This window comes from Delphinapterus leucas, chromosome 1, assembly GCF_059928025.1.
Source record: "Delphinapterus leucas isolate spDelLeu-1000000601 "Yukka" chromosome 1, BTC_Dleu_Yukka2, whole genome shotgun sequence".
NCBI classification, from domain to species: Eukaryota; Metazoa; Chordata; class Mammalia; order Artiodactyla; family Monodontidae; genus Delphinapterus; species Delphinapterus leucas.
In genome coordinates this window covers 165,279,813-165,307,803 of record NC_143129.1, presented here as the reverse complement: position 1 = coordinate 165,307,803, position 27,991 = coordinate 165,279,813, and the positions used below count along the sequence as shown (strand labels likewise).

At 39.3% G+C, this 27,991-nt stretch overlaps 1 protein-coding gene across 3 annotated transcripts; it reads right to left on the bottom strand.

Annotated features, from left to right (window-relative positions):
* PTP4A2 (protein tyrosine phosphatase 4A2) lies at positions 1–27,991 on the bottom strand. 3 transcript variants are annotated; one of them, XM_022575071.2, is made up of 6 exons: positions 27,060–27,416; positions 10,937–11,638; positions 8,756–8,848; positions 5,166–5,296; positions 3,803–3,877; positions 1–2,551 (listed from the first exon to the last, which is right to left on the bottom strand). In XM_022575071.2, exons 2-6 carry the CDS (start codon positions 11,030–11,032, stop codon positions 2,443–2,445), a joined length of 504 nt encoding a protein of 167 aa, XP_022430779.1. In that variant the 5' UTR covers positions 11,033–11,638; positions 27,060–27,416; the 3' UTR covers positions 1–2,442. The 3 variants fall into 3 exon arrangements, with proteins under 3 accessions (XP_022430779.1, XP_089753243.1, XP_089753239.1); XM_089897117.1 differs by lacking the exons at positions 1–2,551; positions 3,803–3,877; positions 5,166–5,296; positions 8,756–8,848 and adding an exon at positions 16,913–16,959 and having other exon boundaries at positions 11,074–11,638; positions 27,060–27,991; XM_089897113.1 differs by lacking the exons at positions 1–2,551; positions 3,803–3,877; positions 5,166–5,296; positions 8,756–8,848 and having other exon boundaries at positions 11,074–11,638; positions 27,060–27,977.

Genomic DNA, 27,991 nt, shown 5'->3' with positions numbered 1-27,991 from the left:
GAGCATGTAAAATATGTTTTATTGTTCTTTAAAAGGGCTCAGGGTTTGGTTTTAAATCAGGCTGCACACCTTTCATCAGTCTGACATCTCCCTCACCATGTCAAACTGGCTTCAGCTAGCAATACTTCATTAAATCCAAAAGAAAAAAAATGTTTAATTTTGAAGAAAATCCAGTTCTGAGAACAATTAACATTAGTCTGTAATTTAAAACAAAATGAGGGCTAATGTTTCATGTTGCTTTATATACCCTTCTCCTCATACAGAACCAGGAATGTAATTTTCCTAACTCAGGCAGGCACTGTTACTGGTGGATACTGCTCTCTCGCGCTCTCTCTCTCTCTCTCTCTCACACACACACACACACACACACACACACACTCTCACACGCTCACTCTCCCTTTCTCTCTCTCTCCCCCTCCCTCCTTCCCTCCCTCCAAACAACAAAACTCAGAGCATGTCAAAGGAAAAAGGTTTGTTCTGGTATTGATCAAAACCCTTGGAGTCAACTGTCTATCTGAGCTTAGAGGGTATGCTGTTTTGATCTTGAGCCTATGTTAAAGGAATCTACTGTCAGGTTCTGAAATAAAGAATTTTGGATAGTACCATCATTTTTCACTTTAAAATCCTAGAAACAATTTCAAAAAGCATTATTTCGTTTTGTTTTCTGGGATGGGGGAGAAGAGAATCTACAGATTTTTATTTATTTAAAAATCAAAACAACTCGGCATAGGAAATAGGCAGTTCACATAGCCAGCCAACATCTGAGGTATCATCAGTGTGAAACAAGGTCCTGGTCCATTCCTACTGGCCTAGCTGATCCTAACAAAATGGGAAGTTTATGGCTCTGCACAGCAAATTCCAACAGGACAAGATGACCATAAGACTTTATTCAAATCCTTAGAAGCAGAGCACTATTAATTATGTAATATTCAGCTGGAGAGTGCAAGAGCCCCTGATGGTATCCTCCAACTTGCTTTGTCAATGCAGCCTGGTCACAACTGCAAAGGAGCAGCAAAACAGCTTTTCTAGATCAGTACATTGAACCCAGCAAAGAATCTGCAGAAATGATACTACACCACTGCACTAGCCACACAGTCCCTTTGCTACACAATGAGCTGCTCTATGTCTCTCTTCTACCCTATTATGGCCTGTGGACACATACTCACTAGGCATTGTTGGTTTTGAACCAGCAAAAAAAATTTTTTTTAATCTCACAAAGAACCTAGTAAGAAAATAACAAGGCAATCAGTGGTTAAACTGAACTGTACATATAGGGGGCAGTTTGGGAAATACCCATTACAGGCATTTCTCAAGTCTAAAATATTGTATCTTTGCTGCTACTCCTTTGACTGTTCCTGAAAATTCAGAGTACAAATAAGTCCTAAAATAAAAACTTTACACTAACAGCATTCTCTGACATCATTAGACAGAAAATCAGAGTAATGCTACAGCCCACAATTCTACAAGGTGTAGAAAGTGTGCTAATGCTCTGCCTGGACATATCTTTAGTGACGGCCTGGAGTACTCCCCTTCCGAAAACAACAATCTCTGGGACATCCACTTAGCTTCATTGGTTGGAAAAGAGATGAATTCGACTCTCAGCTAAGTTCTTTGAGAGACTCCTCTTAAAATGCCATTTCCCCACAAATTTATCAAAACAAAAAAGGCTCCTGCCTACTTTGCCTAATGTTGAATAGGGTTTTCAAGAAAAGAAACTAACATGAATACCCCATCATCAGTAAAGACTAAAAAACACCTGGATCATATACTATATACGCCACTGCCTTTTTTTGTTTTTTCTTTTTTTTGGTGTTTTTTTGTTTTGTTTTTTTTCCCTAAAAGTGCCCAGGTGGGCTTAAGGCTGCCAGACTGCACGCACATCTACAGCAACATGGGCTTCTCCTATTTCACCTACAACTTGTATCAGGGGAAAAAAGAGGGACAGAAGAAAGTGAGAAGAAGGGAAAAATACACCGTGCCTCCCCACCCCCCCGCCCCCAAGAAAGAAAGAAATCCACAAAAGGGAAATCTATGTGCCAAGCATAATGGAAGAGTGTGCTCCCCAAACAGATGGTTCTGCAGAGGCTAATGTTCTGCTGGTTTTCCTTAGAGACCTATTTTGAGAAAGTTTAAAAAGACAGGAGATTTTGAAATAATTCAATCCTGGCAGAAATTCAAACTCCAACACTAGGAGCAAAATCATCCTTCACTAAATTAATCCTTTTTTTTCTTTCTCTTTTTCTTTTCTTAAACATTTTATTCACGTTATAGAGGGATATATTCTTTTTTGTTTGTTTTTTTCCAATCATTAGGAGAGTGGTTGAGGAGTACTGAATCCATCACTACTTTGATGACACAGTTAAGATTCCAGATTCACATTTCCAGGTACCAAGAGTTCCCTCTAAATGCCACGATCAAGTCAGCCTTCGTATACATTTCTTTCTACTGAACGCAGCAATGCCCATTGGTATCTCTGAAGCGTAATCGCATCTTAGGTCGGTATTTCTCCAGGTAAAGCAGCTGTTTGGAATTGAATGCTCCCCTTCTTTTTCTGAAAATACAAGAATGGCACACTTTATCATGTAAAAAAAGAGCTGCTTGATTCACTGAAAAGTGTATTTATGGCCTATGGCCTTTCTAACTCTACACAGCTGAAAACCAGCATATTTCCCATACAACATCACTTCTTAAGTGAAAGGGCTGAACTGAAACATGAACTTTCTGTGTGCCTTCCTAAAAGAAGAAATAGACAAATTTTCTTTGCTAACTCTCATTAGAGTCTATTAATCGTTTAATAAAGATCAGAATGGTTAATCCAGAGACATCTGACTATACTCTTCCCAATTAATATATTCTTCATATTAGAAAGGGCAGCAAGTATTTAGGATAAATGAGGAAGTATTTATATGAAGCAGCAGACACAGATGGCATTCCTTGAAACATGTTATCTTCCTAGAGCTACCATACATTTCATGCCCTTTGTCACAAAGTCAATTTTTTATTTCTTTCTCTCTCTTTTTTGTTTTTTTTTAAGAAAAGGTTAGAAAGGGAAAGGGCAAGACAATAATTGCCAAAAAATTCTGGACAAAAAAACAGCATGGCCTGTTATTCCAGACTGCTGTCAAGATTCTGTCTGGGCACTACCATCCTGATTCTGTGACTGAACAGGTCACTTAAGAATCCTAGGTGATTAACTGCTCCTCTATAGTTTCTTCCTTTCCACTTTGTCACAGAGTTACATTTGGAAGGCATTTTGGACAGCCATTAAAAGGGGCACCACATCACTGAGACTCAGCTACCTAGCTATTCATTTTAAAGACTCCTAGATGTTCAAGTCATATACTGGACATATTCTACAATGCCCAAATTTGCCACCTAAATTAGAAAATCTTTAAATCTGGGAGCCAGTAGTGTTATTGTGAGTCTCTTTATCACTTGCCATTTTTGATATCTTCAAATAATATTTTAAGCCAAAGACAGCAAATTACCCTGTACTATGAATGGGTACTTTTAATAATTTCTTTCTCTTGTATGATTTTGCTTTGTGTGTTTTTTTAAAATTAATTAGTTATTCTATTTATTTGGCTGTGCCGGGTCTTAGTTGTGGCACGCAGGATCTTTGCTGAGGCATGCAGGATCTTTAGTTGAGGCATGAGAACTCTTAGTTATGGCAATGTGGGATCTAGTTCCCTGACCAGGGATCAAACCCGGGCCCCCTGCATTGGGAGCTCAGAGTCTTAGCCACTGGACCACCAGGGAAGTCCTGCTTTATGTGTTTCTGAACATAAAACTTCATACTCACTGTCTTATAAACTGAACTGCATCTTCGTACTTCATTCCACATTCAATCAAAGCAAGTGCGACCAGCACAGGTGCCCTGCAGAGATAAACTCATTTGTAAATAACCACAGGTCTTTGGAATTAAAGAATTTTTTAAAACCCAGGATTACTTATTACCAAAATTATGTAAAGCTTGAGCTTTCATTGTTCCTGTACATTAAAATATCTGATATTTTTCTACATAGTAAAAATATCTAAATCATTACAGCTTCTATGGTATTTTCTATTTTTAGTAAAGTACAAAATTCTAAACCTTTATTACGAGATCTTTACTCTTTAAATCATCATCACATTATATCTCAAATTTTCACATCATTTTATGTCACCAAAAATCCACTGATCTTTAACCATTATCATAGTAAATGACCAAATGGATTATCTTGAGTGTCTCAGAATTTTTGTTACAAATCAATTTTAATATCATCTCTTCATCAAATACTAAAGAGGTGCTAGACTTCCTCAACAAAATCCTTTCCATGAGCTAGGAGAGTGGCAGAGAATTCGTAATTAGGAATTGCTTTCTATATATATATTAATATAACAAAGGAAATGATGTTTTTAATAAGCCCATTATAAGGCACTAACTTTGGACTGACTACCTAACTAGGATAGCTATTAGTTTAAAAAACTGCCCCAAATTAGGATAAGGACTAGAGACGTCTGACCCTGAAGAAGAACTGTACAACACTAAACTGCAAAAAAGGAAAATAGCGAACGAAAGGGTTGAGCAGAGGTAACAGCCTGAGTCACCACCACCTTGAGGCAACAGCAGCTTGCATTAATGTTTGGAGTCAAAGTGCACATTATAAATTGACATTTAATCTACTGTTGATGAGTGTTGCAACACCATTCCATGCAGTGCTCAAGGAAAAAGATTTTAAAATCAAAGTCAACTTTCATTCTCCATACATTTCCTTTCAAGAATTTAAGGTTCAACCATCTGCTCTTCATCTATTAACTTCCATTCATCTCAATCTAAAATTAATCATGTACAGATTCTTCAAATCTAAAATTATTTTAACTTTGTTGCCCATTTCAAACACCTAAAACTTTGATTACTGGAAATGGAGAAACTGAATTAAGACTGTATTTTTGGCTCAAAGATAATTACATTAAACTAGTTCCAAAACAACTTATGAACCACCACCCACTAAACCCAGACTCAGACAATGAAACATAAAAAGTTATTCTGAGAAATCATTACACCAGCTTTTGCTCTCATTTCCTTTCCTTTCAGGCAACTTAATATTTAGCGTAATAAATGCAGTTTCTATCAAAGTGAAATTTTTGATAATGAATTCACAGACAAAAGGGGAAGAACTTACCTTCCCAGTCCTGCAACACAATGCACTGCAACACAGCAACCTGGCTCTTCACGAAATTTGGTTTTTAGTAGGTTTAGCCAATCGTCAACTATCTGATTAGGGGGTGGCGCTCCATCGTCAAAAGGCCAATCCTGGGAGAAAAAGGTCTTTTACATTAAATTGATATTTTCTCCAGAATTAACATCCTAATGCACAACAGCTGCATACACAGGGCAGGCCTAATTGCACTAACTGTTCTACATGTACCGATTTTTTTTTAATAAATGTATGTATGTATGTATGTATGTATGTATTTATTGCTGCATTGGGTCTTTGTTGCTGCGCGCGGGCTCTCTCTAGTTGCGGCAAGTTGCGGTGCGTGGGCTTCTCGTTGCCGTGGCCTCTCCCGTTGCAGTGCATGGGCTCTAGGCTCACGGGCTTAAGTAGCTGTGGTGCGCAGGCTCAGTAGTTGTGGCACACGGGCTTAGTTGCTCCACGGCATGTGGGATCTTCCCAGACCAGGGCTCGAATCTGTGTCCCCTGCACTGGCAGGCAGATTCTCAACCACTGTACCACCAGGGAAGCCCCATGTACCTATTCTTAACCACACAATTCTGATCACTTCTGAAAAATGATCCAAGATCAAAATTCAAGTGTGCCAACTTAGCCTTCTCAATGACGCATACATAACTAGCATCATAAGCATCAAACTTTTTCTTTGGAAATATCTCTTATCACAAGAGTGATAAGAGGTTAGCATTCTTCAAATATTTTATCTGAATAGAACAGTAATTAGACATAATAGAGAAAACTAAAATTAAAACCAAGACAAAGTAACAGAGGACACACCACCTGTCAATAAGATTTAGAAGTCCATTTTGGCAAAGTATACCAACTGGTATCTCATTGGTCTCTACGAATATAAATATTTTTGAGGATTATCCCCAAATAGCTCTAAGTTATGATGTCTTTTCTTTAAAGACTCTGATAAGTAATTTCCAACAGATCATAATAGAAACATACTACCATCTTTGTGCTTACATATGTATTTTTTTTAAAGTCAAGCAGCAAATATTTTTAAAGCTCGGCCTAAATTATACACACCCCATTTTACAAGTATAGTGCCACATGATATGATCCTGAGGAAATGAAAACCATTTTCTCAAGTATTCCCTTCTCTTTTTATATTCATTGATTTGGGTTGTTTTTCAATTAAGACCAACCCCATGTGCATTCACAATACAGGCAGGGATTTATCTTTCTTGTTACCTCGCACAAGGTCCTGAGAAACCGACACAAGTCATTTTGAAGAAAGGGGGGAAGGGACATTCACATATTGCATCATACCCTCTGTCCCATCTAACTTCAAGGACAGAAATGCAAAGACACTGGGAATTTTTTTTTTTAACAATACTATTCTAATGAGACTGGATAAGGAGACTTTAAAATATTAGAGAAGGAAAAAGGGAAAAGTGACAGAGCACTGAATTGATTGTGCACTCATTACTGGCACCACTAGAACACTTCATGGAGCCCATTAGCCATGACAGCACATTATGTTTGTCAACTACGCCCCATAATTAAAGGGCTGTCAATGTTATCATTATAAATGTCATTTCATTATAAATGTCACTACAGAGTTTAACTGTAAATAGCAGTAAAACTAGTAAGTACCTTAGTCAAGAGCTTACTTCCTCTAAGACTCCCTAAAATGCATCTAGTTAAGAAACAATAATATGAAACATGCTTTACTTACTCATACAAGCAGTTTCTATCCAAAAAAATCACTAAAGCAGTAATTTAGAAGCATCTGAACTTCAAACTGACATGGCTGAAACCACCGTTAGTCTTTTCCAATGTGCTTCTGATTTACAAGAACATTGGTCAAAGGGTTGAAAGGTCTCACTTTGGGAATATCCTCTTATAAGGTGTTCCAAACCCTCTTCACCTAGCAAAAGTAAATTAGCAATCCAACTTAAACTAAAATTTCTGCCTAGGCATTAGGGAGAAGGGAGGGATGAACAGGTGGAGCACAGAAGATTTCTAGGGTCATGAAACAACTGTATGATACTATAGTGCTGGATACATGTCATTATGTATTAGTCAAAACCCCTAGAATATACAAGAGCAAACTCTAATGTAAATTATAGACTTTGGGTGATGATGATGTATCAGTGTAGGTTCATCAGTTGTAACAAGTGTACCACTCTGGCGGGGGATGTTGATTATGGGGGAAGCTATGCATGGGTAGGGTCAGGGCATATATGGGAAATCTCTGTACCTTCTGTTCAGTTGTGCTGTGAACCTAAAATTGCTCTAAAAAATAAAGTTTATTTAAAAAATTTTTTTAAAAATTCTGCCTAGGAAAAAAAAAGAAATTCCAAGCTTAATTCTAAATATCCTTGGTTTTTTTCCAGCTTTAGTTAGACCTTTAATTTTATCTGATCACAGCTCTTTAAAACAAAACAAAAGCCTAGATTTAAAGGCCTGGAATAAATCCCAGATCTACCATTATCTTCTACAAACTACTTCAAGTTCTTTAGTTCATTTCTAGTTCATAAAGGTGTTTACCAACATTACTGATTCAAACAGACTACGGTCAATCTGCAGTTCATTTTCTCACCCTGCCAACTGTCAAGACAAACTGATTTCTCATCTACTCTCTAAAGAACATACAATACAGGAAAAGGAACTTGTATTTGGTTTAATTTCAGAACTTAAAATTCTGTTTTTATTTTTTAAACACAGGGCTATATTTTATACATGTTTATACTTATCCCCAGTGATTTCCAGCCAGGGGACCTTAAAGTCATTTAGAAATAGGAATGCAAGCAAAGTATTATTACCATGCCATACTATTAAAATACATTTTAAAAAACATAATGTTTGGCTATTTGATTTTTGTGTTTTCACCAATGTGTAAGTGAGGAAACTTTATGTATCAGATGTGAGACAACTGCCTTACCAACAGGACATTTATTTTCTTTGCATCAACTGCCTTCTCAACTACTAACCAATGCAGTAAAGACTACAGAACTAACTCTCAATAAAAAATAGGCACATAGGGGCTTCCCTGGTGGCGCAGTGGTTGAGAGTCCGCCTGCCAATGCAGGGGACACGGGTTCGTGCCCCAGTCTGGGAAGATCCCACATGCCACGGAGCGGCTGGGCCCGTGAGCCATGGCTGCTAAGCCTGCACGTCCGGAGCCTGTGCTCCACAACAAGAGAGGCCACAACAGTGAGAGGCCCACGTACCGCAAAAAAAAAAAAAAAGAATGTCTGATGGAAACTACTTTCAGTTAGATTCAAACCAGTATAGAAACAAAAGCTAAATATCACATTAATTTCCTAGAGAAAAAAAATGAAATTTCCATTTTCTTGAAATAAGTGTGCACTAAATTTTGCCTTTTTTCTTGAAAATACTCTGCATCTATAGACTTCAAGGGCATAAATGAACAAAACTGCCAATCCAAAGGAATTTTAACAGATTGCTATGATTACTGTATCTCCTGTAAGTTTAAAAAGCAAACTATGAGTGCCAAGTTTTAAAAATATCTGTGTTTGAAAGGTACAACTTGTTTGTAGTGAAAAATTAAAACACTACACACTCACTAGAACGTGGATTCCTTCTTTTTCAACTGGTGCTTTATCATATGTAGCATCACAAACTCGAACCAAAGTTGTCACTCCATACTTCTTAAGTTCCTTTAAAGAAAAACAAATATAAGGAAACTTGTTTTTAGAATCTGCAATGAAAGCTTTAAAAATATACTCTTATAAACTGAAACGAGACCTCATTCTCAGACAAAGATCAAAATCATTCTCGTTGTAACAACATATACAATAGACATTCTTGCATTCAAAGTGGAAGCATCAATAAGGCCCACCTTTGTAAGGGGCAATTTGGTAGCATTAATGCAAAAACTTTAAAAACACACACACACTTTGACCTAGAAATTCTACTTCTGGGAATTTATACTAAAGAAATAATTAAAGATATACACAAAGATTTAGGTACCAGCATGTTTAGCACAGGTTGTTTGGGATGGTATAAAGACAGAAACATTAATGGTCCAAAAACAGGTGAATGGTTAAAAAAGTATAGCACATCCATACAGAATACTATGACAGCTATAAAAATAATACTAAGGAGGTTGGGGGAAATTTTTCTAAAATACACAGTGTGATCCTATCTATATGTATATTTATAAATATATACATAAATACAGAAAAAAACATCTAGACACCAGGTATTAACAGTATTTTTAAATTGTCTTTTGCTTATCTGTAACTTCTCATTTTTATGTACTAAGTACATATTGCTTTTTATAATTTAAAGAAACAAAAGCAATTCTGAAATTAAGATTAAATAGTGGTATTATATTACAAAGTCAAGTAACACACAATTACAGCCAGAAGTCTTGCTCCTTTAGAAGTTTTCCTACAGTAATGCCTAATCCAGTCACTAACTAACTTCAAGAGGCCACCGACATCTTTTTATAGCTGCAGGAGTCTATGACCAAGGAATCCACAGGCTGAAAATAGTATCATGTAATTCAGCCAGGCTTAAAGGTGACTGAACAACCTGAGGGCATACCGGCCTGGAATTAACTTGTACACTGTGTACACAAAGTTAAGAAGCTCAGAGAATTAAAAATATAAATAAGCAGAACAGTGATATCCTACAAGAAGTGTCTATCATCTGGTTATCTAAAGAGAAAAGTTATTTTAATTGCTAAAGGACTTTATTATTCACAGAAACGCCTTCTCATAAAACAGACTCAGGAAAGTTGTTAATGTTATATAATGAGTCAGAAATTTTTAAAAATTTCAAAATACAAATAAAATCCCATTAAAATGAACTCCACAGTAGCTGTTCATTGCAAGTTTCCAGTAGAAATTTTTTATGGTAAATATTTGTGACCTTCAGCAAGTCAAAACCTCTTCTGAACTCAGTTTTGCCATTTGTAAAGTGAGAGAGGTAGATTTAGAATCCCTAGGAGTTCATCTAGCTCTCTAAGTCTACTCCACAAATACATCAACAGAAATCATTGAGACTGAACAATCTGAGAATGATTAAAAAGCTTACATTCAAATGTCTGTTGAATAAAGTACAAAATGTTTCTCTACTACTACCAATAGAAAAAATGCAGGATCTGACATAAAAATGCTACCTATAATACCTTTCCTTCCCCTAAATTTCTGGACCCTTGAATAATGTGGTTCCTACTGCTAAGTAGTTCTAGGGTAGCTTTTCATCAAAAGTGGTTAGGGCATTTTAGGAAGAAATGGGTTTTAGTGTCAGAGATAGTTCTACCACATACTGTGTGCCTTCAGGCAAATTACTAAACCACTCTGAACCTCAGTTTCCTCATCTGTAAGGGAAATAATGGTACTTATACCTCATAGGGTTATTGTGAGGAGTAAATGATATAATGCATAAAACTGCTTATTGTAATGCTGGGTACATACTAAGTATTCAATAAATGTTAATTAGCTTTATTATTGAAACTGTAACAAAAGAACTGCTAATAATGTTCAAAGGAAAAAACACAGTACTAGACAATCTCTAAGATCTCCTCAAATTCCATAAATGTTCTTTTAAAAATCTGTTTTAACTAATTCAACTCAATTCAAACAAAGACTGGTAAGATCCACAGGATCCATATCATCCATACTCCAATCACAGAAATAAATGGCTTTGTGGTATAAGATTTCTTTACAGTGGTGTTAATTTTTAACAGAATTTTACCTATAAATCAATCCAAAAAGTAGACCATGCTACAATCTTACCTCTGTGAACTTGTTGAGGGTAGCATTGGTAGGGTTGTGGGTTATCAGAAAACGCATGTTCTCATAGGAGATCTCCACAGGGGCTGGACGGTTCATTATGGCAAATAAAAAGTGTGAGCGTGCGTGTGTGAGTGTGATGGGGAAAATGAAAAAAAAAAATCAATATATCTTGAAATGTTTCACAGCAGAAAACATTAAAAAGACCACTAAAATGCCTATTATCGATCAGTGTTTTCTCTATTCAACTTGTTTATTCTTTAAGAAGCTTCTCCCTTCAAGATAAGCAGAAGTATTTAGAATCCACTTGAATCCAAATTCAATTTCGGCCTCAATGTCTGCTGATGGATACCTTCGGACTCCAAAAAAATCCAACTACATACGAAACTTAAGCAGCCTTTACTACATTTAGGCACTAGTGAGACAAGTTAAAAGAGTAGGTCGCTTTTCACTTTTGTTTACTTGATGCTTAATTTTACTGGAGTCATTAAAAGATATATGCTTGCAATAAAAAAAAAAAAAAAAAAAAAAGCCAACTATTTCTGAGGCCAGTCTCGGTGTCCAGAGTCTTCAAGGCAATGTTAATTATGGCACATAGAACCTCCAAGCTCACTTGTCAGCGGAAACGCTGTGCTGAGCCTGGCAGAAGTCTGCCCTCACGCTCAGAATCGCCATAAATGTGCAACGTATATTCCAACGAAAAACCTGGAGGAGACAATCATAAAGAAAATGAACTGGAGGTGACAGCAAATACAATGCCCAAAAGTCAAGAATACATTCTTTATGAGCCCAAAGACATCTGAAATGGCGCCACTTCTAAACTACTGCCATCTACCAAGAATAGGACAGAAGTACATACCAAGAGTTTTAAAAGTCAGAGATTTAAGTTAAGTATGTCTTGGGACTTCCCTGGCTATCCAGTGGTTAAGACTCCGAGCTCTCAATGCAGGGGGCCTGGGTTCCATCCCTGGTCAGGGAACTAGATCCCACAAGCATGCCGCAACTAAGGAGCCTGCCTGCCACAACGAAGGAGCCCATGTGCCACAACGAAGGAGACTGCCTGCCACAACTAAGACCCAGCGCAACCCAATAAATAAATAAAATAAAATAAATACTAAAAAAAATAAATAAAAGACACCGTGCTCCCACTGCCGGGGGTGCAGGTTTGATCCCTGGTAAGGAAATTAAGATCCCACATGCCGCATGGTGCAGCCAAAAAAAAAGTTAAATATGTCTTCCTTTTTTCAAAACGAGGCTCAATAAAGTTCTATACTAATAAGATTATTTCTAACTCAAGTCATTTTAAAATGAATTTTTAAAATCATTTAAAATCATTTTTAAATGATTAAAAGATACTTAAAACTTCATGGACTCTTTTATAAAGTTCACATCAAATGATCTCCTTATTTTTCTGCTTTGATGTTAACTATCTTTGGTTAAAATTATATCTGTAAATGAAGGCTGTTTACCAAAATTCCACTTTGAGGATTTAATTCTTTCAATCCAAAATATATGCATTGGCCCCATTTATGATATCAGTTCATAAAGTTCATATGATACCAGTTATCTTCTTTTCCTCACAACTCTAAGTAGTTTTTAACTACCTATGATGAATGAGGAAAGAGGATCAGAAAAGTGACTTGTCTAAGGTGAATGAATTAGCTAGGCCCAAATTCAGACTCTTCTGAAAAGTTCTGTATTTTTTCCCAAGGTACCACAATTCCAGCTGACTCAGCTAATATATAAATCCCATTCTCTCATTTCTAGTCCAATTTATCTTTTTATTATTTCTCACATCACTACCTCAAGAGTACAAAAGCATCCAAAGGTTAATGATTCACACAGCAGTCTCCTGCCCAAATATTAATTCCTACCAAAACAAGGCAAGAAGAGAAGTGGCAGAATTTTTGAAACACAGTAATCTGTATAGCTGGCTCAGTCAGAGTGTCAACATAATCATAAGTTCCTCTGGAAATAGGGACGAGGTCTAAGTTCTTCTACTTGCCTCTTCCCTAAGCCACCAATAAATGCTTATTTAGAACTCTAAAAAAGATGACTGTAACCAGACAAATGAAAGATAATGACTACAGAGGCACCTGCAGGAAGAAACTGAAAGAGGTAAGAACAAACCTAAGCCTCAAACTTTCAAGCCTAATCTTCTATCTTCAAGTCTTCTTTTTATGATATTCTTAATGGCATTTTATTTTGTAAATTATATACTTCTGATTATATTACCATAGACACAAGCTCAAAACTAAAACATTCCTAAAATATGAGACAGACACAAGAAATTCAAAATGGCATTGTAAGAACTTCAATACCTCAGCATAATGAGTTATCCACTACAGTAAACACACAAAACTTCTACATTCAAACTAACAAAAACATAATACACACCATCACTCTTCCTAACTCATAATCTAACTCATAATTCTAACTGTAACCCTAAAACGCAGCCACTTTAGATCACACATTTCACAGAGTACTCCTTGTACAGTCAAGGAATTTTAAAGCTGGCAGAAACTTAAGAGATCAAATACACTGACCTTTAAAAAAAAAAGATGCTGTTTGGGATCCAGAGAGATTACAAAGACTTAAGACCACACTGCTAATTAGCAGCAGATCAAGGACAAGAACCCAGGTCTTATTTTCCCTCCAATTTTGACTAATGGAGGTATCCACATATTTTTCAAGTCATAATCTTATTCATGACAGTGTAACTTTTCTTCAAATATTTGGTTGGATGTTCATTTGCAACTCTGTGACCTTATAATAAGGGAAGAAAAGACTATTAAAATAACTACTCAAAGAACAACGGTTTGCGTGCAATGCAGAGCAAAACACAAGGAAATTCTAACCTGTTTGAATCCCTTCGGTTTAATGCTGTTATGGCAGCTAATATGTGTGTCAGCTGAGAAAGGCACTGAAAGACCAGCATTGTAGTGACAGCCAGGCTTAAAAGGTTACAGCTCTAGCATTAAGTTTTCTACCCAGTCATCAGTGTTTGTCTTCTCAGAAAACAGAACCTTTATCCCATCTTATTCCTCCAAGCTCAATTTGGAAGGACCACTCCCAGGGATAAGGATAACTTATTATAAATTTTCAATTCCTTTTTTCTTTTTTGGCTGCACAGCTTACAGTATCTTAGTTCCCTGACCACGGATCGAACACAGACCCCGGCAGTGAAAGCACAGAGTCCTAACCACTGGACCACCAGGGAATTCCCAGATTTTCAATTCTTAATACCATACTGAGATCTCCAGCAAAGGAATTTCTGCCAAATGAAACACTATGTTCTATCAGTGTTAACAGATGCATGATAAAAGCAAGCTTCTGTTCCTTCCCCCTCCCCCAGGAGTTCAACTACACATTAACAGTTAAATGTTCTTGCACCTGTCAATTCAGATAAACTAATGTTCTTTTCTGTGACACCCATAAGAATGCAAAGCAAACAGTCTGTAAAAAAAAATCATAAACAACCTACCACAGCTGGAAAGTACTCAACAGTTACAGAGCCATACATTTTAGCATAAACTCAGCACCTGTATACCTTACTGGAAAACTTTTTCTGAAGTTTTCTCTCTGGCATTGATTCTGCTCTACCTACTTAAGTAAAAATTGATTTTTACTTTAATTTACCAGATGATGGAAGAGGCTGGTTTACTTGACACATAACAGTGATCAAATTCAAATACGCATCCAAATATTCTCTCCACCCTTTATCTTTTATAGAATCTAACTTTTAAAATGTTGAATTTGGGAATTTCCATTTCCTAGGCAACATTTCCATTTTTAACAAAAGAATATGACTTCACTGAAGAATTAGAAAACGATGGTCTGTGACAGAGAAATCCTTTTAAATTAAAGAGGGAAGAGGAAAAGATAAAGAAGAATAAAGAAAGGGGGCTGGAAAAAGAACAAGCAAGCAGAGGTCTACCAAGCTAAGACAGTGCACTGCCAGTAAGACTAAGTCAATAACACAACAGAGACTACTTAAAACTCTGAAGAGGGGTATGTTACAAGTTTAAATATCCACTGTCAGTGCTCTACTGCTAACATCTACCTAGATGAGAACCAAAAGCCAAAATGCATGGAATAATACAATACCCATCACTTAATCATGGCACAATGTTAAAATGGAAAACCATGGAGAGGTTAAAAAGAATAAAACACCTATATAAACTGATATGGGAAGATGGCTAAGAGATACTAATAAGTGAAAAAAGCAAGGTACATGATAATATAAACAGTATATATAGAAATATTTGTGAGTACTTAGTATGTTTTCACTCAGGCCAGGAGCATGATTTACAATATATACCTTCTAAACAGTTACTGTTTTTTTCCCACGTACACTTATCACCTTAATTTCTTTAATTTTTTTTAATCTTTTTTTTTTTTTTTGGCTGCACCATGTGGCATGCAGGATCTTAGTCCCCCGACCAGGGGTCGAACCCACACCCCTGGCATTGGAAATGCAGAGTCTTAACCACTGGACAGAAAGAGAAGTCCCTTTAATTTTTAATTCTAGGGTGATAAAGAACCTACAATGATTTACAATTTAATTACATCCTTAACAGTGCTATAACCACTGGATTACAAAGAGCCTCAAAAGGGCTAGTCCTTCTGTCCCTGGCAAGCCTGTACCTACACATTTCCAGAAAGACAGCTTTCTTCTTTGTTAAAGATACTAAATTATGGAGTAAAATTCAGATCCTGCTTTGGCAACTGTAATTCTAAGTTCAAATATAAATACAGAGAATTCAAGGGCATGAACGAACTTTACAAAATCAGCCCCATTTAATGTAACCCACACTTACTGGGCATCCTTTTAAAAATCCTGTCAAGCCACTCACAACAAGCTTTCCACTGAAACCACTTCTATTTACAAATTAAAGTGATGATGCAAAAACCCTCTAATTTGATAGGTTATGCCAGTATTCACCAAATTAAAAACAGTACATTATAAGTAAATGTACAAAAGAACTCTAGATCTTAGAAAATAAAATCTAAAAGCAAAGGTCTGAGGGACAAGTAAGTATACATTTACTGTTTACTTTTCTTGCCAGAAATTCTACAGGAAGTCATGCAAATTTGAGTCAGCGTGGTTTCTACAAGCAGACAACATGAAAGTATAATATGGTATACAAGACTAACACCTTGCAACAATTTTTTCCTAAAACAAATTAATTTCACCTCATTGAAGACACCTGCATTTCCCTTAAGTATGAATAATCTGTCAACAGTAAAGAATTCATTCTCATGAAGGACTAGACACTGCAATTTGGCCAGTTAAGAATGTATAAATGCAAATATTTATTGGATACATAATATGTACCATATATTCTTATATGGGCAGCAAGAGCAGTAAACAAACAAAAATTCCTGTCAGAATGGACCTTATATTTTAGCAGGCAGAAAAAGACAAATAAAACATGCCACTGCTATGGAGAAAAATGCAAAGCAGGGGAATCTGCAGTGTCAGAAGGGAGAGGGGATTCCACTTTTAAATAAGGCTAGCAGGAAACGCCTCAATGAAAAAAGTGACCTTTTATCCTAGTCCTGGGGTTTTGAGCCAAATAGATATTTGAGGAAGCATTCTAGGCAGAGGGATTAGCTCTTGCAAAGGTTATGAGGTGGGGCCATGCTTGGAGTGTTCTAGGAACAGCAAGGGGGCCAGTGCTACTGGAGCAGATAAGGCAAGGGAATGAATAGGGTCAGAGAAATAAAAAGAGAGGCTTACAGGCCAACAGAAGTATTTGGCTTTTACTCAGAGAAAAATAAGAGGTTTCAAGCAAGAGTGACAACCAATGTTTAAAAGGATCGCTCTAGATGCTATATGGAGACAGATTATGAGTAGTAAGGGTGGAAGCAGGGAGATCCGGTAGGAACTTGATGCTATAATCTAGGAGACAGATAATGGTAGCTTGGGCCAAAGCAGTAGCAGTAGAGAGGATATGAATCAGTTTCAAGATGTACCTTGAGGTGGAACCCAAAAAGATTTGTCCACAGACTGGATATGGGGTCTGTGGGGAAAAAAAAGTCAAGGCCCTGAGTAACTGTTAATAACTCACAGAAGGCTGACCGAATATTCACAGACTATTCAGACAACAGACCATAAAATCTTCACAACCATCAAGAAAGAAAAGCAAGGAAATTCCTCTTTAAAGTACTACTGTATCTACTGCATTTTGACCATTTGAGATTAAGACTTGTAAACTAAAGAAAACGCAACATTGCTAATTAAACACTCATCTTCTGGGGATTCTCTGGTGGCACAGTGGTTAAGAGTCCGCCTGCTGGGGCTTCCCTGGTGGCGCAGTGGTTGAGAATCTGCCTGCTAATGCTGGGGACATGGGTTCGAGCCCTGGTCTGGGAAGATCCCACATGCCACAGAGCAACTAGGCCCGTGAGCCACAACTACTGAGCCTGCGCGTCTGGAGCCTGTGCTCCTCAACAAGAGAGGCCGCGATAGTCAGAGGCCCGCGCACCGCGATGAAGACTGGCCCCCGCTTGCCACAACTAGAGAAAGCCCTCGCACAGAAACGAAGACCCAACACAGCCAAAAATAAATAAATAAATAAATTTATTTTTTAAAAAAAGAAAAGAAAAAAAAGAGTCCGCCTGCCAATGCAGGGGACACGGGTTCAAGCCGGGAAGATCCCACATGCCACGGAGCAACTAAGCCCGTGCACCACAACTACTGAGCCTGCGCTCTAGAGCCCGTGAGCCACAACTACTGAGCCAATGTGCCACAACTGCTGAAGCCCGCGCGCCTAGAGCCCCTGCTCCGCAACGAGAAGCCACCGCAATGAGAAGCCCCCGCACCACAACGAAGAGTACCCTCTGCTCGCCACAACTAGAGAAAATCGACAGGCAGCAACAAAGACCCAAGGCAGCCATAAATAAATAAATAAATAAATTTGGTTTTAAAAAAACAAAAAGCCATTCATCTTCTGGGTGGGGGACTGGGCGAAGCAGGTGAAGGGGATTGAAAGGTACAAACTTCCCGTTATAAAATAAGTCATAGGGATGTAATATACAGCATAAGGTATATAGTTGATAATATTGTAATAAGTTTTTACGGTGACAGATGGTTACTAGACTTACAGACATGATCATTTCACAATGTACTTAAATGCCTAATCACTATGTTGTACACCTGAAACTAACATATTGCACCAAATTTCAATTAAAAAAAAAAAAACCTCATCTCCTGGTTAACTGATCTCAAATTGGAAATTTTTACTTTCATACCTACTCCCAACTCATCAGAGCCCTGCAGAAATAAGAGCTCTACTCTCTGTACTACGTATCTTTGTTCATCCTCTCTATTGTTGCATTTATCAAACTAAAAGTGAATACATCTGGCTCCTTGAACTTAGACCATTCAGATTAATGTTAGTTCTCGTCCCCTACTGACTACAGTCCTGGGGAATTGATAAGGAAAGAGGTATCATTAAATTCTACAGAAATTATGATCCAAAATATCTGTAAACAAGCTAAAAATAGCAACACGCTTCTTACTGCTAAAAAAAAGTTTCAGAGTTACTCCCTTGGTTATTCCCACTTTTCTACTTCCTCATTTAAGGAGGGAACTTGAGAATCAAGTTCCAGTACACAAATCAATAATCAGTTCTATAAAAAGAAAGCATGACCTTGATAGTGGGAAAATATCTGAACACTTCAGAACCAGCAGGACATACATGGCCTGCCACTCAGAAAGGAAAGGAAAGCAATTAACCAACAGATCACACCTGCTTCTGAGAACAGTGACAGTTATTTTCTGAAGTCCCGTGGGCTCTGTTCCCACTCAAATGAAAAGGGAGTGGTTTTCAAATTTGTATGTACCCTGGCAATTAGAAGTAGTTGTCATTTTCTGGTAATTCCTACCTCTACAAATAACTGTAAGACAAAAATTGCATTAAATATTTTCACGCCACACTTCAAAATATTTACTTTTCAATTTTGTACTCCATTGTTCCTCTAAAGATTAGCAACTCTCCAGCTGAAACTCTTTGTCCAAATGTTATTTTTCCTTTCAGAAACAAAATTTAAATGAAGATAACAGCACTATGGCTAATTTTCACTTTTTCTAAAAAATTATTTCAATACCAGTAAAAACATTAAAAATCCTAACACCATTCTAGTATGGAACATTATATTATTGTTTTCAGTGAATCTTTTAAAAATTAAGTTAAATAGCTCTATTAAATTGATTCTATTCATTCATATTTCCATTTCCAAGGAAAGGTATCATCAGGACTACCCTCTCCACGTGCTTTTTGTTTAAAGACTTCAGTTTATGTACCTTTCAAGACTCCCAAGCCTCTTTATTATAAGGTTTAAGCACCTTCTTTTCCTAAAAAACTGTGGTAACCTCGTTCATACTATAGAGAACTATCTCAAATTCAGCTGCATTCCCATAAAATTAAATCCTAATATTTGTTTTCTTCTTTCCCTCCATCCTTCTTTCTTTAATCTCAAAAGGATAAATAATTTTCCTGGAGAACAATTTAAGTCTCAATCATTTTAGTTTCCAACATCACTATACATACACTAACTCAAGAACCACTGAATTATTTCATTAATAAAGAAATGTATTTGAGATTCTGAATTTCAATTGTAATAAAGCAAACTCAGTAGTAAAAATCCAAAAGGACACCCGAATTCACCCTGTCAAAACCACTTTGAAATGTTTTCTGAGCTATATCAGGACAGTTAGAATGACTGTAACAGCTGCAAGTTCCCTGAGGTTGCAAAATAGATACTTGGGAAAAGGTTATTTGAATCACCTTTCAAAATAACCTACAGCACAGGAGCAGCATGCAAAGCAAAAACTTCCAGGCTATTGTTAGCATTATTTAAAATGTATGTTTCAGAACTTAGCAGTTTATGGGTCAGCTTAACTCTTTCATTTCCCCATTTTGTCTAACATATTGAGCATATTTAAAGGTCCTGTTCAAGTATCTACCACCAAAAGAGGGGAAGGAAGCTCTCTATGTACAGGATACAGAATAAAAACATTCCAAATTACATCTTGTCAGCATAAATTCTTTTGTTTGAGCCCCAGAAATTTTTCTGCTGTTAGGGCATTTTGGTCCAAGTTTTCCCTAAGTAAGTTACACTTCACTTCCTCTCCTAAACTTGTTTCTTATAAATCACATTATACTTCACAGCCATCTCTCTGTGCACTGAATATTAGTACAAGATAAACAGACAAGAACCCAAATAATTCAATTTGGAGCTGCTGGTGGCCTTTTAAAATATACTGTCTACCCACTAACTGAACTGCCCAATAATGACTTGATGTTTATCCTCATAAAATACAACATTCAAAAGTCTTTAGAAACCATACAGTGAAAGCAGTTGTTTCACATTACATATGAATGTGAAGTAAAAATGGTGAAATACCTCTATAATTCCATGTCAAGGGGTTATTATTCTTTGGTCACCAGCTTAGTTCAACATGGATTCACTTTCCTTCTCTTCTCACTTAAAGAATGCAAAATTTAGGGGCTTCCCTGGTGGCGCAGTGGTTGAGAATCTGCCTGCCAATGCAGGGGACACGGGTTCGAGCCCTGGTCTGGAAAGATCCCACATGCCGCGGAGCAACTAGGCCCGTGAGCACAATACTGAGCCTGCGCGTCTGGAGCCTGTGCTCCGCAACAAGAGAGGCCGCCATAGTGAGAGGCCTGCACACCGCGATGAAGACTGGCCCCCGCTTGCCGCATCCAGAGAAAGCCCTCGCACAGAAACGAAGACCCAACACAGCAAGAAATAAATAAATAAGTGGGGGGAAAAAGAATACAAAATTTAATCTTTCATGTCCTCTTCCTCAAAATGCTTCCTGAGATGCAGACAATATACCAGCTCTGAATGATACTAAAACTCAGCCCATCTAATCTTAAAACAAGCATTTGTGGAGCTCTCTTTGCATACCATATAATCACCATCCAGGATCAAGAACCTAAAAGAATCAATATGGGTGAAAAATATTTGATGATGAGCATTAAAATTTCATCATTAATGCTACATACTTTGAAGACACAAAATAAGCATGAGTAGAATGGAGTAGGATTAATTAAGACTTCTGAGGAAAGGTAAAATTTTTATGACAAGACTGATAGAAATAGAGACAGGCCATGGTAGCATGACTCGAGAAAGGAGCTAAGTCTTCGGTTAGATAGCTCTGAGGAGGCCTTGACCATGCTGAGAATTTTAGACCAATTCAAATGCAATAAAAGCTCTTAGGAATTTTAAAAGTAGAGTAGTAGTAACTCTTTGCTCACTGAGAGAAAACAAGTATTGCCATATTGGTGGGCATCTTCTGATCTACTGAGCTGCTCCATAATTACCAGCAAGCTTCACAAAAATAGCCTCTCAGCTTACTAAAACCTACCTGATTGCTGAATTCTTTTTCCTAGTAAATGGATACAAGTTTAACTAAATTCTGCTTGGTGATGACCTCCAAATGAATATCTCATCTCACCAGAAAAACAATTCAGAGTTTAGGCTATGACTTAAATCTGATGTGCTCTTCATCCAGAAAGATCTAAATTATTTTAATAATTTAAACCAATCACCAAAAGGAAACTTGTTTGTAACCACACATGCAGAATGAAGAATGTCACTACAATCTATTGTTTCTCCATCATATCCTTCTCAATTTGCTGACAAATCCTGCTGATGACTCATATCCTTCTGTACTAACCAGTCACTCTGTTCCCTCATGACAGGCTTTTCACCAATAATGGAAAGAAGGAAACACACCAATTTGTTTTGCTATTAAAAATAGTAAATATCAACATATGTATATAAATCCAATCTACAAAGACTGTGGTGGTACAACCTAGTGAATGTTTCCAGTAAAAGAGTGCAAAAAAAACCCAAAAAACCTATGCTCAAATCTCAAGACGAAAAGACTAGAAGAAGGCAGACTTGATTATGAATTTGAATTCTTGTCAAACAATACATTAGTTAAGAGCCAACATTTTTGACCACTGCGGAAATAAAAATATAAAGTAATTTATCTGATCTGCTAAAGCAAATATATCATGTGCGCATTTTATGCCAAAAGAATTAACATTTTCTGAGAAGAATGAAATTTCAACCCAAAAATACATGAAAGGAATTAAATTCTCTAAAAGGAAAGAGGGTTCTAATGGTCAAAATATTTTTTCAAAACAGGCTCAACTAGCAAAGAAAGGGTCACAGAAAAGCTTAATCTAAAAATTCTCTACAGTTTAAAAAAGAATGTTGTAAAATGTAAATTTATATTTAAATGATGAAATTTAGTTTCTAGATCACTTAAAATGGAGTGGATGCTGTGTTACAGAATCCGCAGGTAAGAAATCAGTGTAGGCAAACAAAAAACATTTGTATTCAAATCACATAAAAACTGCTGGTATAATCTGTCAACCCCTCATAGCCATTTTTCTGGCAGAGTTTATGCCCTGTAAGTCTATACTGATTGATCAGGGAAAACCACCTCAACATGTGCAGGAGAAAGGTTATTTTCTCATCTGGGTCCTAGTAACTCCACAGGGTAACTGTGGAAAGTGGACAGAGCCTGCAGTACTGTGCAGCTTCTCTCATGGAGGTGTCAGAGTAGTGACAGTTTCTGGTTTAGCCTAGACCCCTACAACTCCATGGAGCAAAAGATTCAGATACAATATCCACTTGAGCTCTACACCAAGCAATCCTGTGAGGTATCAAGTCTCAACAGAGTGGCCAGGAAGTCAAAGGTGCTAGAGAATGTGGTTCAGTCAGTACAATGAAGGATAACCAGAGAAAGCTATCAGACACCTCTGTATATATATACTAGTTCTGAAGTTGAAAATGGATAGAAGACTCTTCTAATACTCCAGATTAACAGATTCAAATCACCATTTCCCAAGTAATTTTAATCGGTGGCATCCACTGTTCATTTAACAAACCCCAGATACAAAATTATCTAAACTGTAACATCAAGGACTCTTGCTTTACAAACTTCGAGAATAATCATCAGTTTCTATATAACCCAACTAGTATCTTGAGAAAAATCTCAAAGCAGCAACATCCCCCAAAGAGCAAAAAAAGTAACTGAGGTATCCTTTAAAAAAAAAAAGAAAACTAACTAAAAACTAAATTTCAAGCAAAAAAAAGGCAATTTCTTTAACATCTACTAATTCCTACATAATCCCCTGTAAAATGACTACAGTTAACTGGGGAGGGGAAAAAAAATGGCTAGAGACTTAAGTACTTTAAGCCCCAAAGGGAAAAAATTTTTTAATCCACTGCCATCTATTTACTGATACTCTTTAACTAGGATTCAGCAACTGATCTCTAAACCAATTTTCTTATCTGTAAAACTGGAAGAATGCCACTTACTCACTCCCAGGGTTATTATGAATTTAAAATGATATGATTCGTGATTTAGCACACAGAAGATTCTTAAGACGGTAATGTTGAATCCTAAAGCATAATGTTGGACTTCATAAGTACTCCAAGACCTCAAAATCTCTAACTACTACCCTAATTCAATAAACATAACTAAGTCTTCTATGTTAAAACTATGGGTCCTGATTTCCAGTTGCTCAAAATTTGTAAAGATCACCAACTTCTACAAGTAGTATAGCTAATGAGATATCATTTGAAGAAATCAACCGAACTTAGGCTTCCCTCTAACTTGTTGCACTCTTCCAAGAGCAACAGCTAAAAATTTATGTACTGCTCATCTGCATCTTATTTGTAAATGCTTTTTCTAGAGGCTTCACTGATTACCAATCCGACATTCCAACAAAAAAGGAACAGTACAGTCAAACCCTATAAAATAAATCTCCATTCAATTTCAACTTCGGGTCTCAAAACCATAAAGTGTTCTGTAACTACCTCATATAGAAATGCCATCTTTAAAAGACAAAGTGAATAAAAAGTTGCATCTTAAGAAAAATAAATGTTTTTCCTTGTTCACACAAATGTCTTTTCAAGTAAAACATAAATATGGGGCTTTCAGACTTTTAAGAAACTACGTGCAAAAACATTCAAACATTTACTCTTCCCTAGTGCCACCAAAGTTCAATGATGTTGTAAATGGTTTATGCCTATAAATTTGGTTCGTTCAAATTAAATATCACTTGCCTGACTCATGGAGGGAGTGGTTTGACTTTTGCTGTTCTGAGTCAGAATATACCAGGTTCCGCAGTTCTAAAAAATTTTTCATTTATATAGGTGGTCTAAAATGCTAGTAGCCTTTTCCAGCTACTAAATATAAGAAACTGTTGCATTAGTAGAAGTCTTAGTGATAATAATACTTTGAGTCTGTAGTTCAATTTATAATTAACAAAGTGCTTTCATATATATTTTCTCACTTGATCTTCAAAATCTCCTGAGGTAAAAATCCCACAAAGCTGAAAAGAAAGACTTTCACAAAGAAGTGACAACTTCTGGTTGACTCTTATCCCCATTAATACACTCTTCTTCTTTTCCCCAAAATAAAAAAAAAAACATTTAAAAGGCTGCTGGGTTTCTTTAATCAGACTTTCCTCTCCCAGACATATCCCAGGTGCCTCATAAGACTCTTGTCTCAAAGCACCCTAAGGCCCCAAGAGAGTTCCAAGGCAGCATCTCCACCCACATAAAAGCCTAGCCTAACTTAGGCCCCAAAGAGCCTCAAGTCAGCATCTCCTAAATGATCTCCTTGCCTCCAGCCATTCAGTCTTCTGAATTACCTTCAACATCTCTCATCTGTACAAGCTGCTAGGTCACTGTGTGGATGAGAAACCTCAAAGAGAGACAACCTAGCGAGGGTAGTTGACGGTATAGTGGAAAAATCAAAGACTTTGGAGTCAGACTGACCTGGGTTTTTAATCCAGCTGGGACAAGTTACTTCACCTCTTTGAGTCTCTATATCTTCTCATCTCATCACTGTAAGTCAATGAGGGCTCATCACTGTATCCCTAACGTCTGGCAAATAGAAACCACTCAATGTGTGCCAAATGAATGCAAATGAGGACACCTACCACCTTTTAATAGTAGCTGTGAGAACTGAATGAGAGTATAAAAACACCTGGTACATAGGAGGAACTTAATACTAATTAATCTGGTCCCCCACCAAACAGTATCAATACTATTTACTGTTTCTGAAAGCAGAGAGCATGCTAGTGATGCAGAAAAGGACACTGTAAGAAAAATATAATTTCTGACTTCTAATTACACACCAATGTTTTTGCTTGTAATTCTATCGCGTCTAGTACCAAAAGGACCACGCTACTCTTTGCTTGTATTGAAAAGACTCCCAACTTCTAAGAGACTTCCCACCATTACAGTATAAAATCCGTATCAAGGTACTCTTCATCAAGAACCTCTACTTTAGGCTTCCCTGGTGGCGCAGTGGTTAAGAATCCGCCTCCCAATGCAGGAACCATAAGTTCGAGCCCTGGTCTAGGAAGATTCCACACGCCTCAGAGCAACTAAGCCCATGCGCCACAACTACTGAGCCTGCGCTCTAGAGCCCACAAGCCACAACTACTGAGCCCGTGTGCTGCAACTACTGAAGCCCACGCACCTAGAGCCCATGCTCCGCAACAAGAGAAACCACTGCAATGAGAAGCCCGCGCACCGCAACAAAGAGTAGCCCACACTCCGCAACTAGAGAAAAGCCCGCGTGCAGCAACGAAGAATGCAGCCAAAAATAAATAAGTAAATGTATTAAAAAAAATAATGTGTCATTCTGAAGCCTTAATTTCCTTTTGCACCTTGAATAAGGCATAATTTCACTCACTTCCTGTCTGAAACTACTCTGTAATACAGAGGAAGGGAGCCAGTAACCACCATATTTAATCCAGCAATGGCTACAGTTTGGTGACTCCATAAAGACAAGCATTTGCTGAATGCCTACAATGATGCTAGAACTGCTAGATACTTTATACATTTCTTGAAAAATTCCAGAAAACAATAAGCTAGCCTATGGTTCTTCTTTATCATCAACATATTACACCATTATTATTATCATTATTACTACTTCTTAAAAATCTTCTCTCCAGAAGGGTAAGAAAGAGCTAAAACCTAAAAAACATTTCTTAAATTTACCTAACAATAGAACACCTCTCACCTGAAAAACTAGCAATACTTTACAAGAGTCTGTGCAATACACAAATTTGTTTTAGTTAGCTCTCAGAACCCCAGACTAGGGTGGGATGCCAATCACATGCTTGAAAAATTTGGAAATTCATGTCTATGTCATGAAATATGGGGGGGGGGGTCACAGAGCCAGAAGATGGTAGTGCCACTGGAACACACTTCTGTACCCTCTCCTCATACATGAACCCAAGGACCCAGGGACAAGATGCTCCTGGAAAGAACTCCCTAACCCAGGACACCCGGGTTCACTATGGCCGTAGAGAACAATCAGGGAGAGCCTCCAGGAAGCCGGCTCACAGACTGAACAGTCGCAGGCACACACACCTCCACACTCCCTCATCTGCCGTTCACCTTCTCCCCAACCTCTCTCACTCTGCACTCAGGTTCTCCCCCCCACCACTCTACCTCGGGCACGAGAAACTCTCTCTCCCCCACTTACTCTCCCCATTTACCCCACTCTCCCATGCACACTCCTACTCCCCACACTCACTCGTTCCCACACGCTCCCCCTCACTCTCCCCACACTCAGCCACACTCGCTCTCCTCCCACCCTCCTGACACTGTCCCCCCACCGCCCCCCACTCTCACCCCCCCTCACTCTTCTCTACACACACACACACACACACACACACACACACAGACTGCCCCCAACTCCCCCCATCCACACTTTCTCCCCCCCACGCTCTCTCTCCCCCCACATGCACACTAGCCCTGTCCCCAACTCACACTCTCGCCCTCACGCACGCACATCGCCCCCCCCACTCAACATTCTTGCACACAACACTAGTCCCTCCCCCTCCCACACGCGCGATCCCCCCACCCTGCTCACCCACCCTCGCTCTCCACGCTTCCCGGCGGCGCTCCCCCCGCCCCCGGCCCCGGCCCGGCCCTCCTTCCGGGGACGTGTCTCGGGCCTGCACTAATGGCTGCGGCGCCTCCCGCCCTCCCCTGCCCCGAGGCCCCGGGAGCCAGAGCGGGGGCCGCCCGGGAGCAGCGCACTCACGCTGGCGAGCTGGGGACTGGGCATTGAAGTCCGGCGGCGGCGGGAGCGAGGAGGCGCCTCTCTCCTCAGTCACCTCGGCGGCGGCGGCGGCGGCGGTAGCGGTGGCGGCGACGGCTCCCCCCCAGCCTCGGCGCGCGACACCCGGCCCGGCCCGGCGGCGGCGGCGGCGCGTGTCCACGAGTCCGTCTTGCTGCTGCTGCTGCGGCCGCCGCTGCGTCTCCGGCTGCCGCCGCTGTCCCCGCTGCCGCCGCTGCCCTGTGGCGTCGCCTCGCGCCGTGCCCGGCCGCCGCTGCCGCTCCAGCCGCTACCGGACGGACGACGGTTACAGCCCGGCCGATCGCGCCGCCGCCACCACCGCTGCGCGCGCAGCCGGAACCAGCTCCCGCCGCCGCCCCTCAGGGGGCGCTGCGGGGCGCGGCGCGCGCGCCCTCCGGCCCGCCCCCCGCGCCCGCTGACTGGCTGGCGGGCCGGCTCGGGGCGGTGGGGCCCGCCCACCTGCCCCGCGGGGCGCTGACCCACTGCCCTCGGCGCCTCCCCCGCTCCTCCTCGTGGTTCGTTCCGCTCAGCACTCCTGGCTGCGGAAGGCGCGTCCATGTGACCGGGGAGGGGGGGGCAGAACCTGGCCTGGGTGTCCTTCACCCACGCCACGGCCCGCCCATCTGCACCTGGACTGGGCCAGAGCCCGAGGCCGCGGGGTGACCCTCAAGGTCGAAGGGCCTTTTCCCGCGGCCGGGCCGTGAGGCCTGAGGCCAGATCCTGATGGGACAAGGCGGCGACCGAGCCCTTTGCTCGGGAATTTCCAGCCCAGAAGTGAGAACCCGGGCAGCTCAGTTCTTGGCTGCCCTTTCCCGAGGCCCCAGATAAATGGCGTGTGCGTCTGCAATAGCGAAGGATATTTCTGCGTCCCCCTACCCTTACTCCCCCACCGCGCG

What these genes read in the sequence shown, in the direction of transcription:
- PTP4A2 (XM_089897117.1), bottom strand. Translation starts at nt 27,653, where the DNA reads ATGGACGCGCCTTCCGCAGCCAGGAGTGCTGAGCGGAACGAACCACGA.